The 24,919-nt window shown below is 37.3% G+C and overlaps 1 protein-coding gene across 7 annotated transcripts in view; it reads right to left on the reverse strand.

Moving 5' to 3' along the window:
* The window catches only part of LOC124131644 (pumilio homolog 1-like), a 50,678-nt gene that overhangs the window by 22,648 nt on the left and 3,111 nt on the right, over nucleotides 1-24,919 (reverse strand). The window contains exons 4-13 of one of the 7 annotated variants that reach the window (XM_048393554.1): nucleotides 11,799-11,925; nucleotides 10,548-10,645; nucleotides 8,960-9,123; nucleotides 7,304-7,565; nucleotides 6,835-6,922; nucleotides 4,740-4,820; nucleotides 4,093-4,320; nucleotides 2,753-2,908; nucleotides 2,055-2,180; nucleotides 231-392 (exon numbers count right to left, since the gene is read on the reverse strand). In XM_048393554.1, the coding sequence (XP_048249511.1) occupies nucleotides 231-392; nucleotides 2,055-2,180; nucleotides 2,753-2,908; nucleotides 4,093-4,320; nucleotides 4,740-4,820; nucleotides 6,835-6,922; nucleotides 7,304-7,565; nucleotides 8,960-9,123; nucleotides 10,548-10,645; nucleotides 11,799-11,925 (1,492 nt within the window). Of the gene's footprint in view, nucleotides 1-230; nucleotides 393-2,054; nucleotides 2,181-2,752; nucleotides 2,909-4,092; nucleotides 4,321-4,739; nucleotides 4,821-6,834; nucleotides 6,923-7,303; nucleotides 7,566-8,959; nucleotides 9,124-10,526; nucleotides 10,646-11,798; nucleotides 11,926-24,919 lie in introns of all 7 variants that reach the window. The other 6 variants (XM_046495059.2, XM_046495058.2, XM_048393546.1 and 3 more) reach the window with 6 other exon arrangements.

A 24,919-nucleotide genomic window follows, 5' to 3' on the forward strand; every position in this document is an offset into this window, starting at 1 on the left:
AAGTTCTATTGCACATTTGCTCTTGGCTATGACAATGCCAAATTACATGACAAAGAGCAGGTATACCAAAGGCAGCAGTACAGCCAAACAAATACAAAGGGCATGAAAAACACATATTCAAGTTTAGTCTGCACGACAATAAACACTGAACTGCTTTCTGAAGACAACCAGGGCTGGACTGGTCTCAGGTTCTATCAAAGCTTCATTGAGGAGCATCATCATCTACGAACCTGATCCTATCGCTCCGGGCGTGGACGAGCCTAGACTTGCGAGTCCGTTGCTACTGTAGCTGGTCTGTTGCTGGGGGTTGAGACTAAGATTGGCAGCTATTGGGGTGAACAGACTGGTGGTTACTTGAGTGTAGCCCAGGCTGCTGGAGGGGGTATAGCCTGCTAGGAGGGAGGAGGACACATGTAGCCTGGCCACGGCGGCACGCGGTGTAACAAGGATGCATCCAGGATGAGATAGCGGAAGCATTCTAATTATTGAGATTATATTTCCTACTGGACTGAAGCAGTTTTTGAGGTAACCGTGATGATATATTCAGGAATTCAACCTGTCTCAAAATGACAATGAAAATATTTTTTTCGTAAACTGGGAAACTTTTATACACTTCTTGTATTTACCATATCAATACATTGAAACGCGGCCAGCAAATGTGATTGCAAGAATAGATAATGATAAACCAGGTAGGTGAGCTTGGTATATTAACATGAATCATTTATGTAAAGATATGATTATGCTAGGCATGAATAGGCACTTGATAGCATTACTCAAGCTTGTGCCAGCTGAAAACGCTGTACACCTGATCTGACTGCCCCACGACAACCTGGATGCACCAATGTTCCAGTATCTAACCCTCAGTACAACAGCGACATGATAGCAGATATGAAGAGTTCATGTGATCATTTAACAGTGTTCATCAAAGTGCAGAAAGTGATCTGTTGCCTCAAAACAAGTGCAGAATAAGTTATGTCAAAATTGGTGCAATTAAAACTTTTCAATAGTGCAGTAACTAGAAACTCAAAGTCAACGGTTCAAATGTAAACAGCATTCTGAGCATAGTATTGGTCTGCTACATATGTATTTCAGCACAAGAGTAAACGTGTTGGATTTCACTCACTCCTCAAATGGAACAGGCTCACAAGTAAGTATGAATCTCACCCGATTGTCTTTTGATATCAGATATATAAACACAAGTCAATAAAAGTTTAAAACTCATGAGGCTTGCTGAGTTACAATTTTATCAATGAGTGTTGCTATATTTGATCTGAAAAGAAAAGGGCGAGATTCTATTTATCATCCAAAATCATACTTCCAACTATTTCTGTTAGCAAAAAGTAATAACCATTTTCTTGTGTAAAAAGGACAGCTAGACAGCTTCAATGAGAGAGATTAGTGATGTCATTTGATTGTGATGTCATGGTAATGACATCACAATGGTCTGCAAAGTAGTGATGCAATTTCATTGCAGCAATATCACATTTGCAGCTGATTTCACCAAGCAATATATCCTGTGGAAGCCAGTTTGGGATGATAAATCACAGCACTTTCTTCAAAATTAGAGCTCTAGCATTTGAAAATGTCCCTTCTTCTAAGGAGAAGGACCTACAAGCTACTACCTGTATAAATGTTCCATTCCCTGTTGGTTACTACATACTTACATGCACTCAGTCATCAAGCAGGTCAGTCATATACCAAGTAAGTAACACTACAACCTAGCACATTGTTCCTAATAGTTTAGTAGATGACACAGATGTTAATACTTATAAGGGACCATGGAACTATGAACGTATATGAAATGAAGATGAATGTTTATTCTGAATGTCTCATAGAAACTTGACAGCAACACAAAAGTCGAATGAATCCTAAAAATGGTGCTGAGAGTACTTTAATGATGAAATGAGGATTGAATGAGGATGAAAACCATTTGTGAGAGTTGTAAAGAGTCTCATATTCTGTAAATCTTTAAATGGCGATGCATCAATGTACCGGTCCCCTGCAAGTATCAACAGCACGATGTTCCTGATGCAGACAAGTGGACAAGCACGTACCTAAAGAGCTACTCTGTTGCTGGGAGTTGCTGTTGCTACTAGACAAGACGACTGGCGGGGTCTGAACTTGCTGAGGCTGAGTTGTCAGAAGCCGCAGCGTGTTGTTGCCCATGGAGCTGTTCCCACCTTGCAGAACAAGAAAGATATTCACGACATGATGACAAATCAGTTGTTCCCATTTAACCCAAGTCATGATAGCCTGTAAATAATCAAGTCTGGGCCGAGGCAAACCAGGGATTAATATACTGAACAAAGTTAGGGATCAGGAATATTTTTTGGGATTCTTTTATGAAATTGTGTCCTCGGTCTTCACAGCAAAAACATATCCAACAAAATATTTATTATCCCTTATTTTTTTTGGTTCTGTGTGCTATAAGCAGACCCATAACCAGTTATGATGCTATTATTTGGAGTCAAAAATGTTTGAAAAATATTCATTACTCTATTTGTCCAATCACAGAGCTTATATGTATGAATGACAGTAATCTAGATATGCAAGGTTGATGTCACAGGGCATGTCTCTTGCACTCCGCAATATTCCAGCTATGTGACGGCGGTCTGTAAATAATCGAGTCTGGACCAGACAATCCAGTGATTGACATCATGAGCATTGATCCACGCAATTGGGCTCTATGACAGGCATCAACCAAGTCAGCGAGTGATGACATCAACTAAGAATAACTCAGCTCGGGACTTACCTTGTTGATTGGCATTAGCACTGACAAGAACTGGAGCTGGAGAAACGAGGCGGACTGGCGTGCCAATGCCACGAGGATTACCCATCACTAACTGTCCATTTTGATCATAATAAGCAGGTGCAAGGATTTGGTAGCCAGCATCTGCAACAGTCATATCTGCTACTACACTGAATATTGATACACTAGAGCAACATTATCACCGTTTCAATCTGAAATAAAATATCTCAGACATGAGAACAGCAAAACTTGTTTTTGGAGGAATATCGCCAATCTAGGGATTAAAATAAGTACATTTTACATCATTCTGAGGCAAAATCCTGGTATTCCAGGAATCTGAGGCAAATTTTTATGCCTGATATCTGCATGTTATGTTTGGGAGGTGTTGGTGGGGTTTGGAGCTGTTTTGTATTTTTTGTGGGAGGAGGAAGGGAGGGAAAGAGAAAGAGGAAGGAAGATGGATAGAGACCTTTACAGCATTGTTTGATAAGCTCTGAAATGTAATCATGAGTGGTGTCTACATTTCACTACATCAGGATAACTGCATAAACTGAATGTATCTAAAGGCTACTGAACTTGATTGCTTTCAGTGACCGGGTCTACTATACCAGATCAGATTAATCCTGTGAAAGATTTTGACAATAATGCCGATTCAAAGGGGTTATCAACAACTCAAGTTTTGTGTTAAAGAAAATATTGTTACTGGCAAAGTTTTTGATGACAAAGATGTTTGTCTGAGATACAAAATTGAGAAGAATAAAGCCTTTACAAATGGTAATGTAGCAACATTTTATAAATCATGGATCTTTTATCACATATTGTTTGAAGAAGCAGAACAGCAATAACATATGTATCTCTTTCTCATATTTGTTTCTTGCCAGGATCAGTGTTTGAATAATATTTTGAATGCTTGACTGTGTGTATGTTTTGTTATATTTCTTAAAAATCACCTTGGCACCATTTCCAATACTTGTATTTAATTTTCCCCAAATGTATACATACATTGTCTTCAGAATGTGAGGGTGACCATTGCCCTGGATGGCCATCCTCCTCATGTAACAGGGAAAAGGTGAAGTAAAATGTATAAAACAAAAAACAACAACTCAAGTTTCCATGGCAGGACAATTTGAGAAAATACATTTGTCCCAAAGTGGAACGTTCTAAAAGTGAAACTAAGTTTCATACCAATTTTATTGGTCCTATTTTCAGAGTTATTTTTACTTTATAAACTTGAAACTTTCGGAAACATTTATTCAAATTGACAAATTTTTATCAACATATGCTGTAGAATTCATAGATTACTCCCTCATTCACTCTCATGACAGACAAAAATAAATAGTTACTTGGAGCCTGAAGTGGTTGTGCTTGAAGTGTCTGAGGCGTTCCCATGCCATCATTCTGTTGGGACGGCGTGAGCGGCCTCCCATTGCTCTGCCGTGGCATCATCTGCGTCTGTTGTTGCTGCATGCCCTGGGGGGTCTGCTGCCCTTGTGGCTGCTGTATGAGGTTGGCAGGGTATATACCCCATGGTGTTTGTACCCCATAATACTGAGGGTGAATTACTGTCGGGCCTACAACAGTGACATGATAGTAAGGCACAGACTGGTGCACAGACCATACACAATGCATGCAAACTTTTACAAGCAGAACCAAAATAGATAAATAACAAATTCAGAAAAGACAAATTCAGCAGAGATTTTTATAAATCAAGCAAAATGCTAAAATAATGTCACAAAAATTCAGACCAAATAAAACTTAATAAGAAAATTGGAAAGTTAACAAAATACACAGATAATGAAAAATAAATCAAGATAACACCAGTGTCTGCTTGCTCTTACTACCCAGTAAGGCTCCGAAGGATGTGCTCAGAATTGTGAGGGTTGTAAGAGAGGGACCGAGTTCATCCAAAAGTGAATTAAACATAATTGAAGCAGAGGAACTCCTGTGCCACCCTAGGAAGCCTCAAAAAGAGAAGTACGTAGATGCTAACCTGCAATTGGGATCCCCACAGTATACGGATCCTGCGCGCTCAGAACGTAGGGGGGTGGAGCAATTGCAGTAGGGGCCAAGCCTACACGAAGAGCGAAGCACACACTATAAGCCATGCACAACCAATGTGTTTGTCCTACCATGCCCTGGCTGTATGCACAGCACACATTTTGTGTACTCCATGCATTTGATTGGCCACAACTTCCAAACACTCAAAGAATCAATTACCATGCTTGTTTACCCATCAATTCTCAGACCAACCAGTGCCAAAATGTGCAGTTCATTAAAATCGGAATTATTTCACACCAATTATGAACGAAATAGGATTTACAACAGTTAGTTAGAAATTGCTTATTTTTTTACCGATATTGAGTACCTATGGGTTAACAAGCACAAAACATGTAACTTTTCTAGCTTGGTACTTTGCAAAACTCAAACAATTCTTTAGTTCACATCTTTTATTTAAACAATGGAATTTACATCAATTTAATTTTCTAAAGTTATAATCATCCAAAAATCCTGATTATACGAACAAACAATTTCTACGGAATTATTTGCCTGAAGGTGTCACCCCTTTTCTAGCCAAGATTGAACAAGAAGGCGGCTCAGTTCAATGTGAAAGTTTGGATCCCATGATACATACCAAGCTAGAGAGGTGGCATTTCAACATTATCTTGGACTGAAGTTAGTGCCAATGCAACATAGTTACATACAAAGGATGATGGAACAGATACAAAATATCATTCAAACTTAAAACTTCAAGATGTTAATAGTCACAACATGAACATCAAGAAATTACAGGAAAACGGCAACAAGAAACTAAAATATCAGTACTTCCAAATCAATTCAACATTCATGAGTTACTCTATCTGGAACACATCAATACCGAGATAACAGATACATATGGGCCACAGCATGGAAAAAGACCACAAATCTTTAAACTTGCAAACTATTTCATAATACAACAATTTATACACTATGTTTGAATAACAGATACCAAAGTAAGTATTTATCACTGAGCTGTAGTTTTTCTGCTTTCAGCTTGTGCATCATTTTGGGTAGCAAATGAAGATGAATTTTGATATTTCATGGTATACCTGATGAATTCCCTGTGAGCATTATTTGCCTACAATTTGCATTGGTTGGTTGGTTGGTTGGTTGGTTGGTTGGTTGGTTGGACCAGACAATCCAGTGATTGACATCATGGGCATCAACCAAGTCAGCGAGCCTGACCACCCAATCCCGTTAGTCGTCTCTTACGACAAGCATGGGTTGCTGAAGACCTATTCTACCGGACGGATCTTCACGGGCAACGGAACAGGTATACTGTAGATTTCAAGTCAGAGAATAGACTCAAGGGTCAGGAGATGCCACACAACGCAGCCTGCCGACCACTCTTGACCCCCCAGTGTGTACTGTTGACGACCCATATGCAAGCCGTTGTTTGCATCACTCAAACATTGTGAAGAGGGAAAATGGAACACTTAATATTCCCTTCCTCGTAAATAAATCAAATTGTCTGTGATATGCAGGAAGAAATGTTCACAATTAAGTTAAGAAAAATGTTTTTGCTAAAGACCTCATATGTGAGGTCTTTTGTGACAGGCAAGCGATTCCTCCATAAGTGAGTGCAACAAGAGTGACTTCAAACCCTTTGTAAGGAAAGTGCAAGTCAATTGAAATTTATTGGACTGTTACATTTTGCAGTCAAAGCTTATATTGCCCAAGTCCTGAATGAATTGGTTAACTGTTTAATTGGTTCAATACACAGTATTCAATACTAAGGGTTTCCTCTGATCCTTAAGGTGAGCTGCTGAAGTATCTGAATCCTTAATAGTGGGGTCATGGTAAGGACCCCTTTACTTTCATGCTCAATTAAAAACAAGGATATTCATTGCCAAATTATAAAATTAAGATTCTGAGCATTACTTAAAAGACCTACACAATATATACAAAGGCCTCTTTGCTATTAGTTGCTGTGCCAAAGGTGACAATAACCTTAACCAATGAAATTGACTCCCAGTCTGTCGTCAGTCAGGAGCATGCACACACAGAAAGATTGGACAACTAAAGTTCCACAACATTGAAGTACATACCCAGTTGCTGTTGCTGTGTTGCCAATGCATACTGCTGTTGGGTCAGTACAGCAATGGGCTGCTGCTGTTGTTGCTGACGCTGCAGAAGCTAAATCAAATCAAAGAAATCAAACAATATCCTTTTCCAAAAATAAATTCATTTGCCAGAAACAAAAATCACAGGCCCACCTGCATGGGATGTTATTTTTTCATAAAGCATGAATTTTTATATAAAATGATATATATCATACATATCAAATATATGATATATATGACATGTAACATATAATAATATCATTATATAAACTTGTGTTTGGGAAATCTACAAATCTCTCACATGACTAACTTAGTTCAGATTAATGGTGTTCTGAACAGTATTAGTCATTTCACACGATTCAAACCCATGCAATAAGAAATAAGGGACGAAACTCTTAAGTTGAATGAACATGCCTCAACCTTAACGCTACACAAGGATTGGTGGATGACGTACCTGGTTGTAATCCATGTTGAAATTTGGACTATCCATGGAAGGCATGAGCTGACTGCTGTAGTCAAACTGCCCAGGATCGATGCCCACAGGTTCAAACTGGGGGGTGTCCAGCTGAAAGCCTTGCTGGTGCACAACCAAGGACGGCTGCTGGTCCAGGAAGTCCCCATCTGGCTTCAGCTGCATCTTACTGGGGTCCAGCTGGAGCTGGGGGGGAGGGACCTTGCCTTCATCACCTGTAGGGGAGGTTTGTCTGCTCCCTCCTCTGTGGGAGAGGGAAAACATCAGTCATCCAAACAAGTTTACTTTTAAATGAAATGGTTTGATGCTCGAGATGGGTTTTTTAATGCAGCACTCAGCAATATTCCAGGTATTTGATATTGGCAGTCTGTAAATAATTGAGTCTGGACCAGACAATCCAGTTGTTGACATCATGAGCATTGATTTACCAATTGGGATACGATGACACGCATCAACCAAGTCAGTGAGCCTGACCACCCAATCCCGCTAGTCGCCTCTTATGACAAGCATGGGTTGCTGAAGACCAATTCTAAACATGCTCAACATGAAAGTATCGGTAACAGAAGGTGAAATGTCCTGGTTTGTCTTGAACCATTCTGATCAATTCACTGATAAAAGGATATTTCAATATTATTTCAATATTTATTCAATAGTTGCTTCAGCAAATGCTTCGGTTTATAGGATGAAACACATTCATGGATATGGAATATATTAGTCATATTTCCTTGACATAAATTACATACAAACATTTCAACACCCTTGTGTATACAGCGATGTGGTAGGTTATACACACATCAGGGCTCATGATTCAAACATTTGACACTGGATATGCCTGTAAGTGCACAGGCTACTCTTGGGCCACACTATTGTTATTTATAGCTAAAATGGATAGGATTATAATTAAACCGCCCGCATGTTATCAGAAATGAGCGGGCCACTGTAACTTGATAATGCCCTCATATTGCTTGACGACAGGCCATTATCACGCCCGTTGTTATGTGACGTCATAGGGTAGGAATAGGTGACGTCATAGGGTAGGAATAGGTGACGTCACGTTCAATAGGGACATCTAGGTTTGTTCTATGACGTTTCCATATTTGTAAAAGTGGGTCAGTAACATTCGTGTTTATTGCAGTAAATGTTTCAAAACAGATATTTTTTTTCTTTTTATTTGATAGCAAATTCCATCCATTTTAGCTATAATAACAGTAACAATCTTTTTCAGGGCATTATCATTTGCAGAAGCCCTCAGTCCGACAAAGGAGGGCAGTTGATGGAAGACCTCGGGCTTCTGCAAATGATAATGCCCTGAAAAATAGCGTTACCCTTATAGTAACATGTTATATTTGGGATAACACTTTCTTAGTCAAGTACAGATTCTAGTACTTTTTTTTTTACCTATTCTTATGTTATGGTTTACATATTTTCTCCTAACCAATCAGATTGAGTAGGTTAAATAAACGTGTAGTGCAGTTCTTTATTACTTTATTGTAACTTATAACTTTTGTTTACTTTATTGAACATAAATTTTCCAGTTCTTATTGGTTGAATCTGGAAAGCAAATATTAAAAATAGTCACTGTTTTGCTCAGGAGTCATAAAAGAAAGGTTAAAAAAACAACCTGTGTGCCTCTCTTACCTGAACCCTTGACCATCGTCCAGTCCATTCTGCAGGATACCATTCTGCTGCATGTCTTTATTCTCCTCTCCGCGGTCACCGCCGTCGTCCTCAAATGGCGATGGTGTCTTGCTTTTCTTTTCAGTGGATGCTTCCACTATACTTGGGTCCTGGGCCGCTACAGGCTGAAGAGATGAAAAATAACTCAGTTAATATTCCTTTATCAAATCTATCCCGTCTACATTAGAGTTAGTGTGTATGGTTTTACGCCGCTTTTAGCAATTTTCCAGCAATATCACGGCGGAGACACAAGAAATGGGCCGTCTACATTAGATTGAAACCCTCTTATTCCTAAATAAGTACATGTTGGTAATAACTACTTTGAGCACCTACGGTTTTGAAGCAATTGGCTTTTATCAATATAATATTACTAGGGCTGTTACGATTCACTCATGTATTCGGTGAATCGAACCGTATCCATTCATGAATTGAATTAGTTATTCGTGGCAAATAGAATCGAATATTTATGAATATGCAAGCATGTCCATTTACATACCCTGTACCTAAAAATATCTATAAGAACATGTTATATGCATAGATTTCTTTAAAGACAACACTCTTACAATATTTAATTCGACAGTATTGTGGTCACTGGTCATTGTTGCATTTGAACAGATACTAGTACCTGGATAAGTGCAGTATCTAAATGTATAATTTATTTATAATTAACAAACCATGTCAAATAATTTATGTTCTTAATGTTTCACTGAATATAACAAATAATACTTCAGCTGCTGACTTGTTATTGTATTTGTGAATTAATATTCGTATTCGTTACCCTTTATTCGTGATACGAATCATATTCGCCTCATAGTGTATTCATTGCAGCCCTAATTTCTACTAAAGTAGAATGCCAGTAAGCAATAGTAAAAACAGTTTTCGAAATTAAGGGGGTCCCTGGGTCGTTGAGATCGCCAATGGCGACTTGTTACAATGTAGGGTAATGACAAAGACCCCCTTGACTTTCATGCTTAATTTCGAAAACTGAAAAGTATTCATTGGATTTCCGTATGAACCTACTGGAGCTCAAACAATTTATCATGTATGAGAATGGTTAAAATAATAATGAAAACAATGGTGAACAATATATACATATGCATGACAAAGCTAATTGTGCAAAGCAGCAAATGGAAATTAGGACATTACAAAGGTTAAGAGAAAAAAATACATTAACCCAACTTAATCAGTTCCTGAAGCAAAATTCCTGTTACATCAATGAATAAATGAATGAAGAAATATTGCATTATCCCACATCAGCGATATTACAGCTATTCGTGGCAATGTTATATAAATGCAATGAATTCCCAAAAAAATATTAGAAAATTAGAACTGTCATCCTTCGTCTTCCTGACAAGACACTCCATAAGGTAAACCCCAATGAAACTTTGGATCAGTCCAGTAAAAACAAACACTTGGTACATATTGTCAGCAGCCCTCATACCATGAACTGACGATCAACATAATGAAACCAGCGGAAAGCAACTCAAAGCTTTGCAATACACAATGTAGTTTTAGTTTCGACACTTACTGTATTCTGAAAACGACTTACGAAAGTCCCTTTCATTCTCATTCGTCCTTCCATGTCCTTTCCGGTAGGCGAGCCGCCAAGGACATACTCGACCATATTCACACCGAGAGCACTGGTTTCTGAAATCAGAAATTGGTTTTGAGAGCATCCGACTCGTGCTAAATCTCACCATGAACAGAATTTCATGCAACAGCTGATCATCTTAATGTAGGAAGTAACTTAGTGATGAGGGTTGAAGACTCTAACCACTTCATGAAATCTACAAGCATTGTTATGGTATGGAGAAACCAAAGATGACAATCTGGCACGGTCAGAGATTTGAACCCTGACCAGGAAATCCCAGCAACCAAAGGGTCTGACCAAGAACATTAGATCAATGTCAACAGACAGTATTTGCAGGTTGAGATAGGATTTTTTAATCTATTACTATGAATACACAGAATAACTAATTTTGTTATTAATCAATATATCATGCTACTTCTCAGCCCTTATACGGACATTGAACTTTCCAATCGATGACAGCCCTAGTGAAAGTTCAAAAGGAATATTTCAAAACTGTTATACTATATCTGATTGTCTAGTAGATATTCCATTTATTACTTCTGAATTCAGACTTCGAACATATGGACAACGTTCATGTAAAGTTACATTCTTAAATATCTTCTGTAAATTAACCCAGAAGGCTGACATATTTTATTACCAAGTTTGTTGGTTCTTAGTGGTCACTTGTGCCCATGACAAATACAGATAAACATGCACAGCTACCTCACTCTTAGTCTGAGCCAAACATTATTTAGTCTTCTAGCCCATTTTCAGAAGATTTTAGTCTTAGTATATCGACTAGTAGAAGCCGTTTTAAACAAGACCATTTTATTTTATACTAGACTGGGGCTTCAGAGTTGTGGATAAAGTCGGAGACTACACATTTCCAGTTCATTGGAATTCAGGGAGAACTGTAGAACACAGGACATTACAGGTGCTTAATGTGGGTTGGGCCTTAGGATTTGGTTGGTTGGTTTGTTGTTTTACGCCGCACTCAGCAATATTTCAGCTATACGACAGCGGTCTGTATAAATAATCGAGTCTGGACCAGACAATCCAGTGATTGATAGCATGAGCATCGATCCACGCAATTGGGATAGATAACATGCATCAACCAAGTCAGCAAGCCTGACCACCCAATCCCGTTAGTCCCCTTTTACGACAAGCATTGACCTATAGAGACCCTAGTGTCGAACAATGTGTGAGGAAGCAAGCCCCTGGTGTACAGACCTGGCCCACTCCATGTGTCATCCCGCGTCGTCCAGGGGTGGTGTCCTGTGAAGATGCCACTCTTGCCCCCATCCCCTCCCTTGTGTCCCTCCTCGCCAACCTCCCATATCTTTTTTGAAGGATTGATCTGAAAAACAACATTTCACATCAGACATACAGGCCAAATATTCATGGATACTGTCTAAATATTTAACACATAACAAAATTGAACTGTTAGACAATTGCCTGAATGCTTTAAGCAACATTTCATGACTACTTGTTGCCACATTATCAGGATATAGCACAAACATCACAAACAATATCAAAAAGAAGTTGTCCATAAATGTTTCACACAAAGATGGACATACATTTCAATTGGAATTAATTTAATTTAATGGGCCAAACTCATAAAAGTTACATTTATTGAAAGGTGTCTATATTAACAAGTTTTCTACCATGAAATACTTCATTCCTTCGAAGTGAAAAAGATTGCTATACAATAGATTATGACATATGATGTTTGTTCGTTGTTTAATGCTGCACTCAGCAATATTCCAGCTATATGATGGCAGTCTGTAAATTAGTTTGGACCAGACAATCCAGTGATGGACATCATGAACATCGATCTACGCAATAGGGATACGATGACATGCATCAACCAAGTCAGCGATCTTGCTAGTTACAATCACAGCTGCCTTTTACGGCTAGCATGGGTTGCTGTAGACCTATTCAGCCTCAGATTTTCAAGGTTGCATTGACATGAAAGCACATAAGCACGGCAACTTGCGGCCATGAAAACAAATATATTGACAAATATTTTACTCATCACCAAGTTATCAAAACTTAAACTAAAATATCTACATTTAATCGCCTGTGCAGAACCAAGCTGTTGTTGTATTTGTTTTGTTTTTTACAGTTCTTGTTTTCATGTTTTCAATGTACATAACACCTTGTTATTGTCCTGTCATTACACAATAGATACAATCATCTTTGCCTGAACTTGGATATTAATAACTCTTTCAACACCAGTCAACCAGAAGCTTTTACTGCTGTGAGACCGAGTTCTCTGAGCCTCTTGTTAGCAGCCGTCCTGTAGCCAAACTGCCCAAGAGTTAAGGTATCATAATCATAAGGACTAGTAGAATTTGCCCTTTTAAGGGTTTTGTTATGTTATAATAAGGACTACTGGACTGAAAATGTTAGTTTCTAACGCTGCTTGCGTGATAGGTGAAGCCTACATTTATCAAGGAATTTATCTGCTTGAAAAACATCTTTGCTACAGTCGTGCCTCGTTTATACGGACACTTGTGTCATTTCACAATTCGTCCGTATAAACGAATTTCCATATAACTGAAACCAGCTTCTTACTGGAAGAGTTACTTCCCTTCAATTATGCAATTATGGGATTACATGTACAATAAGCAAGCTCGTCTAAAACGTAACTCAGTGCCACTTGGTTAATTGACTTCTCACGAATCTAAGGATTACCACCAGCGGAAGTGTATTGTCCGGGTAAGTGAGACAATTTTGTGTGCATTTCAGTGTTTTGTGTATGAAAATGACCATCCGGTTCCGGAAACTGAATTTCCGTACATACGGGTAAATTTAAATAGTAATTATTTCGTTTTGAATGAAAATCATCCGGGAACCGAGGTTTCCGGATATCTGAAGTCTGTATAAGCGGGGCATGACTGTATTACATGTCGTACACCATTTGAAAGGTCTAATCCAAATGTTTATACATATGAAAGTTATGTTTATCACATTATTTAAATGAGTTTTTCTTACCTAGAATTAGGGGGCTTTCAAGGGGGGTCGTCTTATACACAGAGTTGAAGAGTTTTGATGTTTTTCCCCAACACAGGCATTACTGTGAGCATGTAACACTGCAAATACCACGTCCAAAAATCCATACTAAAGTATGCAAACTAATCATGTAATTACACTGTCTGGTCATAAAAAGAGTTCATTATATATCTGGACTGATGTTTGTAATCTATCTTATTAATTTTATTTAAAACTTCATTCAATATTGTGTCTTTTCATTCTGGCGAAATTGTACGTGAAGTGCTTGGAACATCGCACAACTCACCGTTATTTACAGCAACCATGGTCATATTACCGCTATTGACGCCTTGAAATGAACTTTAGTGGATAGAGAATGGATATACATATCATATATGCCATACATTGACTCGCTGAAAGTCATATTTATTGTAGTTTGACTATGATATGTCAAAAAAGTTTTCGCTATTGCGAGCGTTAACGGTAATTGGTCAAATTGTTCTATACGACAAAATATAGGGCAACAGCGATCAGCTGTACCAACGTGCTTTGCTTATTATAGTATTTCAAATAAACTCCTAAACTGAAATAACATGATATTGGAATAAATTATTCCTGATACAATTACAGTTTCAGATACAATTCTTTATAGTTATATTCTTGGGTAATTTTTAACCGAATCACCAGTAGATTCAAATAAACGTGTGCACAGCTGATTGCTACTTACAGCTTAGTATACAAGCAAATACAGACGATAATCTTAATCTCTGCATAGAAAACAATGCCTATCAGAACAGGGAATAAAATTTTTATCACTGAATCATCATGTCAAGTGGATTTTTATCTCAAATTTCAAATTTGTCTTGACCGTTGTTCGTTTCCCTGAATCTGCTGAAGGCATACACATTTTATTGGGATTGTGTTTTACACTGTTGACGTGCTTCATTCCTATTTGCTTTATAGACAGGGTATATAAATTAGCATAGATTTTGAAGGGTTGTACACAGGCGTCGCTTTACAGACAGTAATATAAAGTACAATTACACATGATTGCACGAAAAAATGGAAACAATAACCTATATGTAAGTTTGACAACTTTTAGATATATTTTTGTTGGTTTTATTTATTACATTAACATATTTAAAGATTTGCTTGAAACGTCTTTATTTTGCTCTTTGACATGTTCGATGTTGTCAAAGTGTGTGTCAAGAATTATATTTTCAACAACATTGCAGGAAATAGTGAATATTTTTTTAATCTAGCGATAAAATGATAAATTGAAAAGAAATACATATTTCAGACATTGTGAAATGTGATACATTTAATAAATAAATGATATGGATATGGTTCACAAACTTATATTCTATTTTCACGTGGCTACGGCTTGGCCTGGTTTGGCTTGTTCTTTGGCTTGGCTGTTAACTTCAAATTGGGATTTGCTTTGGGCCTGGGACTGAATATCAGCCACTAGAAACGTGTAGATAAATTCCTTCAAAAATAGCCTGAACATTCACATCAAAATCTACTGATGTAAGATCAATAGACTTGCTTTGGCCGAGATTGCATATGGGACTCGCATCACATATTGCCACTTATAATGCATGAACCTTTGACTAATTAAGCAAAAGAAAAACATGATTTATCAACCAGTTTTCCTTTTGTAATACTTGAATAATAATAGGGCCACTCGCATCCTGATCATAAAAATAAATATAGCACATGTTTTGGTAGCAAAATCCATGAATGCAAAATAGGAAACAGTTTAGTCTAGAATATTCCTTCATTTGATATTCTTCACAATTCTAGATAAAAAAGTAAAAATAAATAAATTAACCTCTAACCTTTCTTTAATAACATTCACCCAATCATTCAAGTACAAGTCATTCACTGAAATTAGTTACAATAATATTTTTTTAACAGCAATGTACACAGCATTATTGCTTCTACATTTCTGTCTACAATTACAGTTAGTGTAAAATCTTCAACCCAAAAGTAAGCCATAACACACGGTCAACATAGGTTAAAAACAAGGAATTCCCTTTCCACCATCCGGGACTGACAGTATATCTAATTAGTAATTAATTAATCATGACTACAAAATATTCCACCTGTTCTCCTGGTTATTTACTAACATAAATACAATGATGTGACATAATGCTCTTGTTATGGTTTTGAACGAGGAAATGAACTGTCAATGCTGAAACTTCAACAGACAATGGTTTCCCCTAAATCTGTTATTTCTGCATTTATCTAAAAAGCCAAGTCTTTCTTGAAAAGAACAAAATTTATTTTTTAAACAATAAATATTACTGCACACAACATGAATTCTGAGTACCCACCAAATCAAAGAGAAACATTGCCTCTCTCTCTCTCTCCTTCCACTATCATGACATAATCCTAGCTTGTAATTTATCCCTCCAGTGCTGAGTCAGGTTGCCATGGTAACCGGTGTCATGTCTTAGTCATACAATGGACCATTTTAACTTAAGGCTGCTGCGCTGAGCGTGCATTTGTCAAAAATCAATTTATTGCTGGGGATACTTGTGATGGAGGAATACAAAGGCGAGGACCACACCAGACAGGGTTATTTTGTAAAATTATTTAACTTTTAAACCACATAATTAGATCAGACATAAATATCTTACTTTTATAAAAATACCGAGGAATTTTAAGACCATCTTGAAACAAGTCTTTGATGGGCATTAAGAAGTTGGTGGTACACAGAGACACTTGGATTTTAACCACTCCAGGATTTATTTAGGATTCCAAACTGAGTGCCCTTGGCATGCAAGTTCTGAAAATAAATGTGATTGGTTTAATATTGAGATTTCCTAAAGTTCATTTTTCTTAAATCAAGTGGTATTTTATCAATGTATTCCCAGCATTTCAGCATTTAATGCAATATTCGACGGGTAAGCATCAAAATCTCTTCCTATTTGCTTGCTGGCCACATTTACCCGTGAGATGCACTACCCTCCATAATGGGGTACAGCTTTCCCCCTGGATTCGTTCAACATTTCATTGAAAGATGAACTAATATGACAGTCCAGATTTATCATAAATTTTTACTCTGTTTTGAAATCAAGTCAAAGCTTAGTTTCTGTTGACCCTGTTCAAAACAGATAATTGCATTGTAAATCACATATGGTTGTTTGGATAAAGATTCAGCTAATGTATTCATTAACGGCAGAGAAATTAAAAGACTAGTATATCCATATAAAGAGAAGGTACTCTTTGGTTCTTTGACCTTTGTTTATGCAAACATTCATACAAAAATGTAAGATGTGAAAAATATCAAATGCCCTGATTGAAAAAGCTCCAGATAAACTTTTTACCCAATTTTAATTGGGTTACTACATTTTTCATTGGGTAACCATTAGTTTTTTCACTCATCTATTCATCACTCTATTTGAGTTTTAAAAAAGAAAGAAATAATGTTTTAGACATATATAACAGTTCTAAATATAGGCTCGTCTCGGAAAGTAAATTAGCTTGTAATTGTGTTTCGGATATTAGCTCCTTTGTACGCATGCTGAAGATGCTTCCTTGGGTATTTACGTGTGCTGTTTTCAAACAATTAATATTTTCATTTAATGCATGCGTTTCTGTATGCAAGTTAATCAAAAGTAATTGGGTTTTGAATAGATTTGGGGGGTATTTTACACAAATCAAGGCATATCTGTAGCTCTGGCAAAAGACACCAATTCATCCCCAGGTCTGTACACATACAAAGTTTTGTGAAAATATATGTAATTGTTTCCAAGTTATAGCCCCGGGGGACCCAACCCAGAAAATGTACAAAGTCCAATTTGTTTCCATGGATAAATGAAAAATGTTGGAAATCTCCAAGTGGCAAAAGTCATCAGTTCAGCATCCAAGTGATATGTTTGCAAACTTTGGTTAAGAAATATTGAACAGTTTTAGAGTTCTGCTTCGGAAATGAAACGTGATGGACGGACGGCACCCAATCCTATATCAACCTCCCACTTCGTGGCAGGGGAATAATAAGCAAAGAGTCCAATAAATGCTTAAGAAGGGATAGGCACTTGGGATGCTTTGTCATCCGAAAATATGATTAAATGTGAAATTAATACACACAAAAGGGCCCTTCTCTGGAAAAAATAATTAATGGCACCAATTCTAGAACTCAATCTTATGTATCTCTTAGTACTCTTAGATGAGCTTACCCGGTACTTCAGCTGTTTGAGAAAACTTGTCCCCATTGCAGACACTATGCACTTTGTAAAACAACATGGATCAAGGGCTATAACTGTTATGCTCACAATCTAAAAACATGTAGGAAGCTAAGTAACCAGGGGAAAAATAATTTACAGGACCAATTTGAAACAGTCTTGACAAGTATCTCTAAGAATAGTTATTCATGAACATCCTTAGTTTCTGAGAAAACTTGTCCCCATTGCACACGCTATGCACCAAGTAATTTAACATGGATAAAGGACAGTAACACTGTAAAACATTGACGGGACCAATTTTTTAAAAATCAGTTTGCGGCTTAGATAAACATGCAAATTTCATTTCTTTTCTCCAACTTAAATTGTTTGAGTAACTTTGTCCCCTGTGAGAAGCGGACAAATGAACTCTGTTCCTATATCCCCCATCCTACTTTGTGGTGGGATATAATAACTATGTTTTACATGAATTAGAAAAGATTTTAATTCAATTTGGGAAACACTGACATGCTAGTGAGTTAGGGAGGCCAAACAGCGGCATCTGAGGAGGCCCAGCTGAATCCCTGCTACTTTGGAGATGTCTTGCCTGTTCATCACGATTCCCATGATGGAGGGGCAAGAAATGGCATAAAGAATAAAAGAAGTTGCTATCCATACAAAATTGTCATGTATTCACTTGAAATGCTGTTTATAAAGAATACAGAAGCTGAAATCAACATATTTTGTTTCCATTTCACAATATACCTGTGAATACTACGTCATGCTACCCAAGAATACATTAGTTTGGACAGTCCAGAGTAAGGCATAAGGATGAAAGAAGCAGGCTGGAAGTCGCTGCTGAACAGTCTGATGTTAAAGCAGGGGTTTATCTAGGATTCCAAACAAAGTGCCCTTGGCATTAAAATTGGGAGTCTGGACCAGACAATCCAGTGATCGATATCATGAGCATGTCATCACAATCTATGCAATTGGGATACGATGACATGCATCAACCAGGTCAGCGAGCCTGACCACCCGATCCTGTTAGTCACCTGTTGCGGCTAGCAAGGGTTGCTGAAGACCTATTCTAACCCGGAACTTCACATGTCTGAAGTGTTGTATTTTATGTGAGAGGTTCATAATTTGGTACAACATGGTCCAGAAGTCTGTATTTACAGCAAGTAGTGTTTAACTGTTCATTACATGTTGTTTTATTCAAAGGGGTCTTAATGCTGTTGAATTAATGCTTTCTTTCACCAGTACGCAGTAGTACATCTTAAATCATTCAGTCTGTATACATATGATTAAGTCTGGATCAGGCAAACCAGCGACTGACACACGGTGTATACCCACCCTTCATTCTATATGACACTTGCGTTTCCTATGGCGTTACGACAAGCATTGGTTGGTGAATACCTAATCCTTACCCGGATCTTCCTGGGTGCCCACATTTATACAAAAGATGGAAAGCGTTTCTAATATAACAAGAGTGCTCTGAGAGCACATCCCCCGCATGAATTTTTTTAACAAGCTTTTATTTTCTCTGTATTTTATGAAATAACAACAGTAGATGGCACTGCATTTGAAACAAACTGTGCAGAACATTTTGTTGGGAGTAATCCAGTCTGAATGCTTATGCCATAAGGATGTAGCTCACCCACAAAAGCCTCATACAAGGAAACTAACTATAGTTATAGTTAGATATTGTGATATAATCTGGAAACTTGAGTAGATTTCATGAAGCTCCATAAAACATGGGCAGTAACTCTGTCAAAATTAGTCAAAATGAAACGGGACTGCGACATGCGTATCAACATGTCGACATCTTGTGTAGAGTGTCAGGGATATTCTCTGGAAACTGAAGGAGGAGTTGATTTCACAAGCTTAGTACCCTCTGTGAGACGGATAGACGGACTGTGCCACGACATAATCCCCCTTCGGCAATTCTGGCCCCGTTGGGGATAAAAAAGTAAGGAAAACAATTAAGATTACTATTGATTATAAACTTTCTGCTTGTTCGGGTCATGTTAGACTTTAATCACAATCAAATTATTTAAGATCTTAGCTGGATTCTATTTATACTGACAGTGTTTCAGTGGACAAATTATGCACATCCCTACTTCAAGTTTATCAGAGCTGGGCAGTTTCTGATGTCAAGTAGAACACCCTATCTCAACCAGGAAAATCAGTTGTTCATAACAAACAAAGTCAGCAAAACCAAACATGAACTTCAGTTTCATTTTTCAGTTTGTTCTTGCACTGATATATAGAACCACTATAAAAATACTACTACTGCAACAGTACATTGTTGGCGATTCAAAAAAGGTGGCAGCAGAATGTAAAATTTAATTCCTGAAGTTTTGATACATCCACCCCACCTAACACTATTTCAAAATTATTTGGGTTCATATTTTAGCAACAAATTATCATGGACACATACTTTGAATAATATGCCAGTCCGAAGTAAAATGATTTTAGTTACTTTATTGAAAAATATTACATGTCTTCAAACTTTTTCACCTCAATTGTTGTTCAGATTGATTGTAAATATTACCTATGTTCTTATATGGCTCCAAGATATGGCGGTTTCATGAAATGGATGCCGTCATGAAAATTCAGCGATAGGCGTGTAAATTGTTCTTAAATGTTAAACTTTGAAATCAAATAATGCTGTTTTTGGTGAAAATGTTAGACTTCTCTATATAAATGCAATAGTGAAATTATGTAAGTACTTGTAACGTTTATCACATATGCCATGTACACACTTACTTACCCAGTGTCCCTCACTATTTTTCCTTTTCAGTGAATAAATGTATAATAAAGAAAATAATGAAAACAAAATAAGAGGAGCTTGATAGTTGTGATGTGTACACATTAATTGATAAAAAGATCGTCAGAGGCAAGATGTATCAGAAAAATACTATTTTCTATCTCCATATCGATTGGGACCACATAAATATACTTACCGGTATTTATATTTGCCCCAATATATTGCTACAGTTACAAACGTATCGCAATACGTATTGCTGAAGATTTGCACCACAATATACCGGTAATACTGCACACCCTTATTACCTAGCACCTTATAATCATGATAATGGCATTCCCTCATCAAGCTGAAAAAGGACAAAGGAAACATTCCAACTTTTTCATGTTCAGGACGTAAATCATCAATGTACTGTTTTCAGTTTGAGGAAAGATTGAAGCTATGTACTAGGAGTGGAAATTATATTTGCATGAGCAGCAAATCAACATCTCAATCAATGTGCTTCAATCCCTTTTTTTCATGGGCTATTTTGGGGGGACAGTAGAACAATGTTGCCACAGTGACTGGTCTTGCAACATGTAGCTGCTGGAGCATGCCCCAGATGCGGTCAAAACCACTTGTGAATTTCAATCAAGTTTCTATTGTGAAACCCACACAACTGCTGATATTTCTGTTTGGAGAGAGTGAATGCAGATTAACACTGCAGCCAGGAATATTTCAGCTATATGAAGCTGCCTGTAAACAATGGCAGATGGTGATCAGAATGGATTTCATCATCGTTCATCAGTTCTATTCCTTTATATGTATTACATAGTACATAAAGAGGCTACAACAGTAGGGCTATCATATATCAACTCAAATATTCCTTGTAGATGCATGAAAGATTATCATACTATACAAGCTGTCAACACCACAAAACTGAGGAACCTGAAAACAGTCTAAAATAATTTAAGTAGGAATTCAGGCTTAATCTCTTAAAAATATCTCCAAATTTAAGACGGCATCCTATATATCATAGCTTGATGAGATGAGCAAGCCCAGCATTAGAATATGGCTCTAGTCCTATAAAGTCCTTGCCAAACGGCCCAATAGTTAACGTATAACCAGTGGAAATTTGCCATTTTTTAGGGTTTTGCTATATCATGTATATCTTGTCATTAAAAGGACTAGCGGACTAAACTGTTAGTTTCTATCACTGAAACTGCAATAGCTAACGATGGACGAATCACGGACAACTTCAGTTTCAGTCAGGAGAGCAAGAAATAAGCAAATGTCTGACATGACAAGTATTCTATTCAACAAGTCAAACATCAACACTGAAAAACTTATGTGTTTGGCAAAAAAGCTGTACTTCTGTTATGATAAATAAATTTGTTATTAAAAAAACATTCCAAAAATGAAGATTACATTAAAGAAAAGTATTTTAAAATAGCACAGAAGCTATTTCATTGGTTGATGAAATCTTTGTGAGGACAGACAATTACCACATATCTTGACTTGTTAACATGATTGCGATGCAAGTATGTCTCCTGTCATGACAATAGATCAATAGGGATGAAATATTCCTTGTGAAAAGGCAAGTGACATGTAGGCCTAATTGCAGCCGCAAGTCAATATTTAATGGATCATTGATTGAAAGTGAGCTTTAATGATCATTCTTTTCCAGCTGGATTCCTACTGGTAAAATGTATTGATCACACAAAAAGTCAATGTACAATCGCTGTGCAAATACTCCAGGGTTTCAGAGAGGTTTATTGTTTCAGACATGGATAAGTTATCATATAGTCAATTCAATGTTTTATTACACAATACATTTCACTGCTTTAAAAATTTTTTAAATCCTTATGCTGTCCAGAGCTGACTAAATTGGTTTTGGTTTAATAAAACCCAGTTTGAATCACCAAATGTATTTTGTGAAACAAACTGTACACTAAGCATGTTGATTGTTGTTTGTTTAACAATGCACTCTGCAATATTCCAGCTATATGACGTCTGTATATAATGAAGTCTGGACCCAAAACCAGTGATTGAAATCATGAGCATTGATCCACTCAATAGGATACGATGACATGCATCAACAAAGTCAGCGAGTCTGACCACCCGATCCAGTTAGTCGCCTCTTAAGACAAGCATAGTCGCCATTAAGTTTATTATTAAGGGATTCCAAGGTAATTACATCAACCATCGAAAGTTAAATTCCCTGATGTATATCAGAGTATGTGAGGCTTCCAACACCATTTTGGTACGAGGATTTCGGGGGGTCTTTTCGGGGGGTCTTTTTAGAGCAGGGACGGATCCAGAATTTAAAAACAAACTTGTTGGGGGTAGGTCCACCCAAAAAATCAGCGTGTCAGACAACCTGATGCTGTTAGTTGCCTCTCACAACAAGCTTAGTCACCTTTTACGGCAAGCATGGGTTGTGGAAGACCTATTCTACCCCGGATCTTCATGGGGCACACTAAGCATGTGGAGAAGTCCATTTATCCCTTACTTCACATAATAAATATTGTCACAACCTATTGTTACAAAAATAAATTCTATGTGTGCTCTTTACCCGGGATACCACATGTGGATTCGAAACGATCATACCACTGACACTGAAATTAAGGTTAATGTTCCAAATGTGTTTTAACACATTGTTGACCCGTGAAGATCCGGGGTAGAATAGGTCTTCAAAACCCATGCTTGCCGTAAAAGGTGACTATGCTTGTCCAAAGAGGCGACTAACGGGATCGGGTGGTCAGGCTCGCTGACTTGGTTGATGCATGTCATCGTATCCCAATTTTGTGGATTGATGCTCATAATGTCAATCACTGGATTGTCTGGTCCATACTCGATTATTTACAGACAGCCGTCATATAGCTGGAACATTGCTAACTGCGATGTTAAACAAGAAATAAACAAATATAACACATTGTTACACAGGGATTATCATGATTATCCTGGAATTTTTTTACCTATGAGAGAAAATCTCCCCTGGTCCAAGAGCAAGGAGATTAATTGGTGTGTGATGAGATTTTGCTCATTTTCAGCGATATTTCCTTTTCACACAGTGGAAACTATTTGATTTTCAGTACTTGTGACTCGAATAATGTTGCAAGTAATATTACCAGATCATATAGATATATCCCAGGATATCCTTTTTTCGAACATGAATTATCCCACTGCTAATACATATACCGTATTCGATGCAATAGGCGCCCGGCTCTAATAAGCGCCCACAGCGATAATAGCTCATATATTGGCTTGTGAACAATCCCAATTAGCACCCCTTCCGATAGATCAATGTACACAAGACTTATTTATTCGCACATAATACGTTATATGCACCCTTAATTATGGGCAATTAAATTCTGAAAAAATATATCTGTCTTATATAAACATTTCAGTCTGTCAGCATAAACCACGAAATTTATCTTTAAAATCTGTTTTTTCCACCAAATTAATATTCTAATAAGAGCCCCCTGTTTCTAATTTTGAGAGCGCCCTGGGCGCTTATTACGTCGAATACGGTATTTAAAAATATTAGCATTAGTACTAACAAGAAATTACATTTGACTTATATTTCTGTTCATTGTCTACGTTAGGAGAAATTCCACTAATATTTATGTATTTCCGTTCATTGTTGACTTGATAAGGAACTATTTGCGAGGACAATTATAGATCGTAACCACCATCAGCTGTTCATTTCGTTGGCATGCAAGAGACAACAATCTGCAGTTATCAAATTTCGACAATGTGTGTTTAGACCGTAATTCAATATATTCAGAGTGATGACATGAAATAGCAACTGTTGTAAATGGTATTACAGTTTCTTGGCAAAAAATATATTATTTACATTCCATTGCTTTCGTCAATTTCGCAGTCTTATTTCCGTCTGAAGTGTGTACCATATCAGAGGCCGGGTCTCTGACCGTATCAAATGAAATCTTATCAATATGGACTTTCCAATTAATTAGAAGTGGCAGTTCATTCGACAATGAATATTGTTTCAGGTTCACCCTCTTGTTTAATTAGCAACAATTAAGTCATTTATTTCACACAGAAGGCTGCGTGTTTGCCATATGCAGCAGCCAGAAAATGTTTACGAGTAACCGGAAGTTGAAAAGACTGTTGACATTCACGATGATTAAGAGTTACATTTGAATGATTAGGTCAAAGTTTAAATTTTTATGGACAAATTTGGAAGCAAACGTATCGTTGCATAATCTAAAAAATTTAAATCCAACTTGCTGTTTGGCCATTAGAAATAGTTCAAAATTTGTAATTGACGCACAGTGGCCATTCTTGCATGAGGGTACGTCAATGAAAACTCTTCCACCAGTGCCGTCACCGGCTAGGCGTATCTCATAACAAAAATTATGATCGTTTCTGATCTGAAATTTGTAGATTATTATGGAGAACGAGTTGTATGTACATTC

Source organism: Haliotis rufescens, unplaced genomic scaffold (assembly GCF_023055435.1).
Source record: "Haliotis rufescens isolate VD_foot unplaced genomic scaffold, xgHalRufe1.0.p SCAF_1, whole genome shotgun sequence".
In the NCBI taxonomy this organism is placed as follows: Eukaryota; Metazoa; Mollusca; class Gastropoda; order Lepetellida; family Haliotidae; genus Haliotis; species Haliotis rufescens.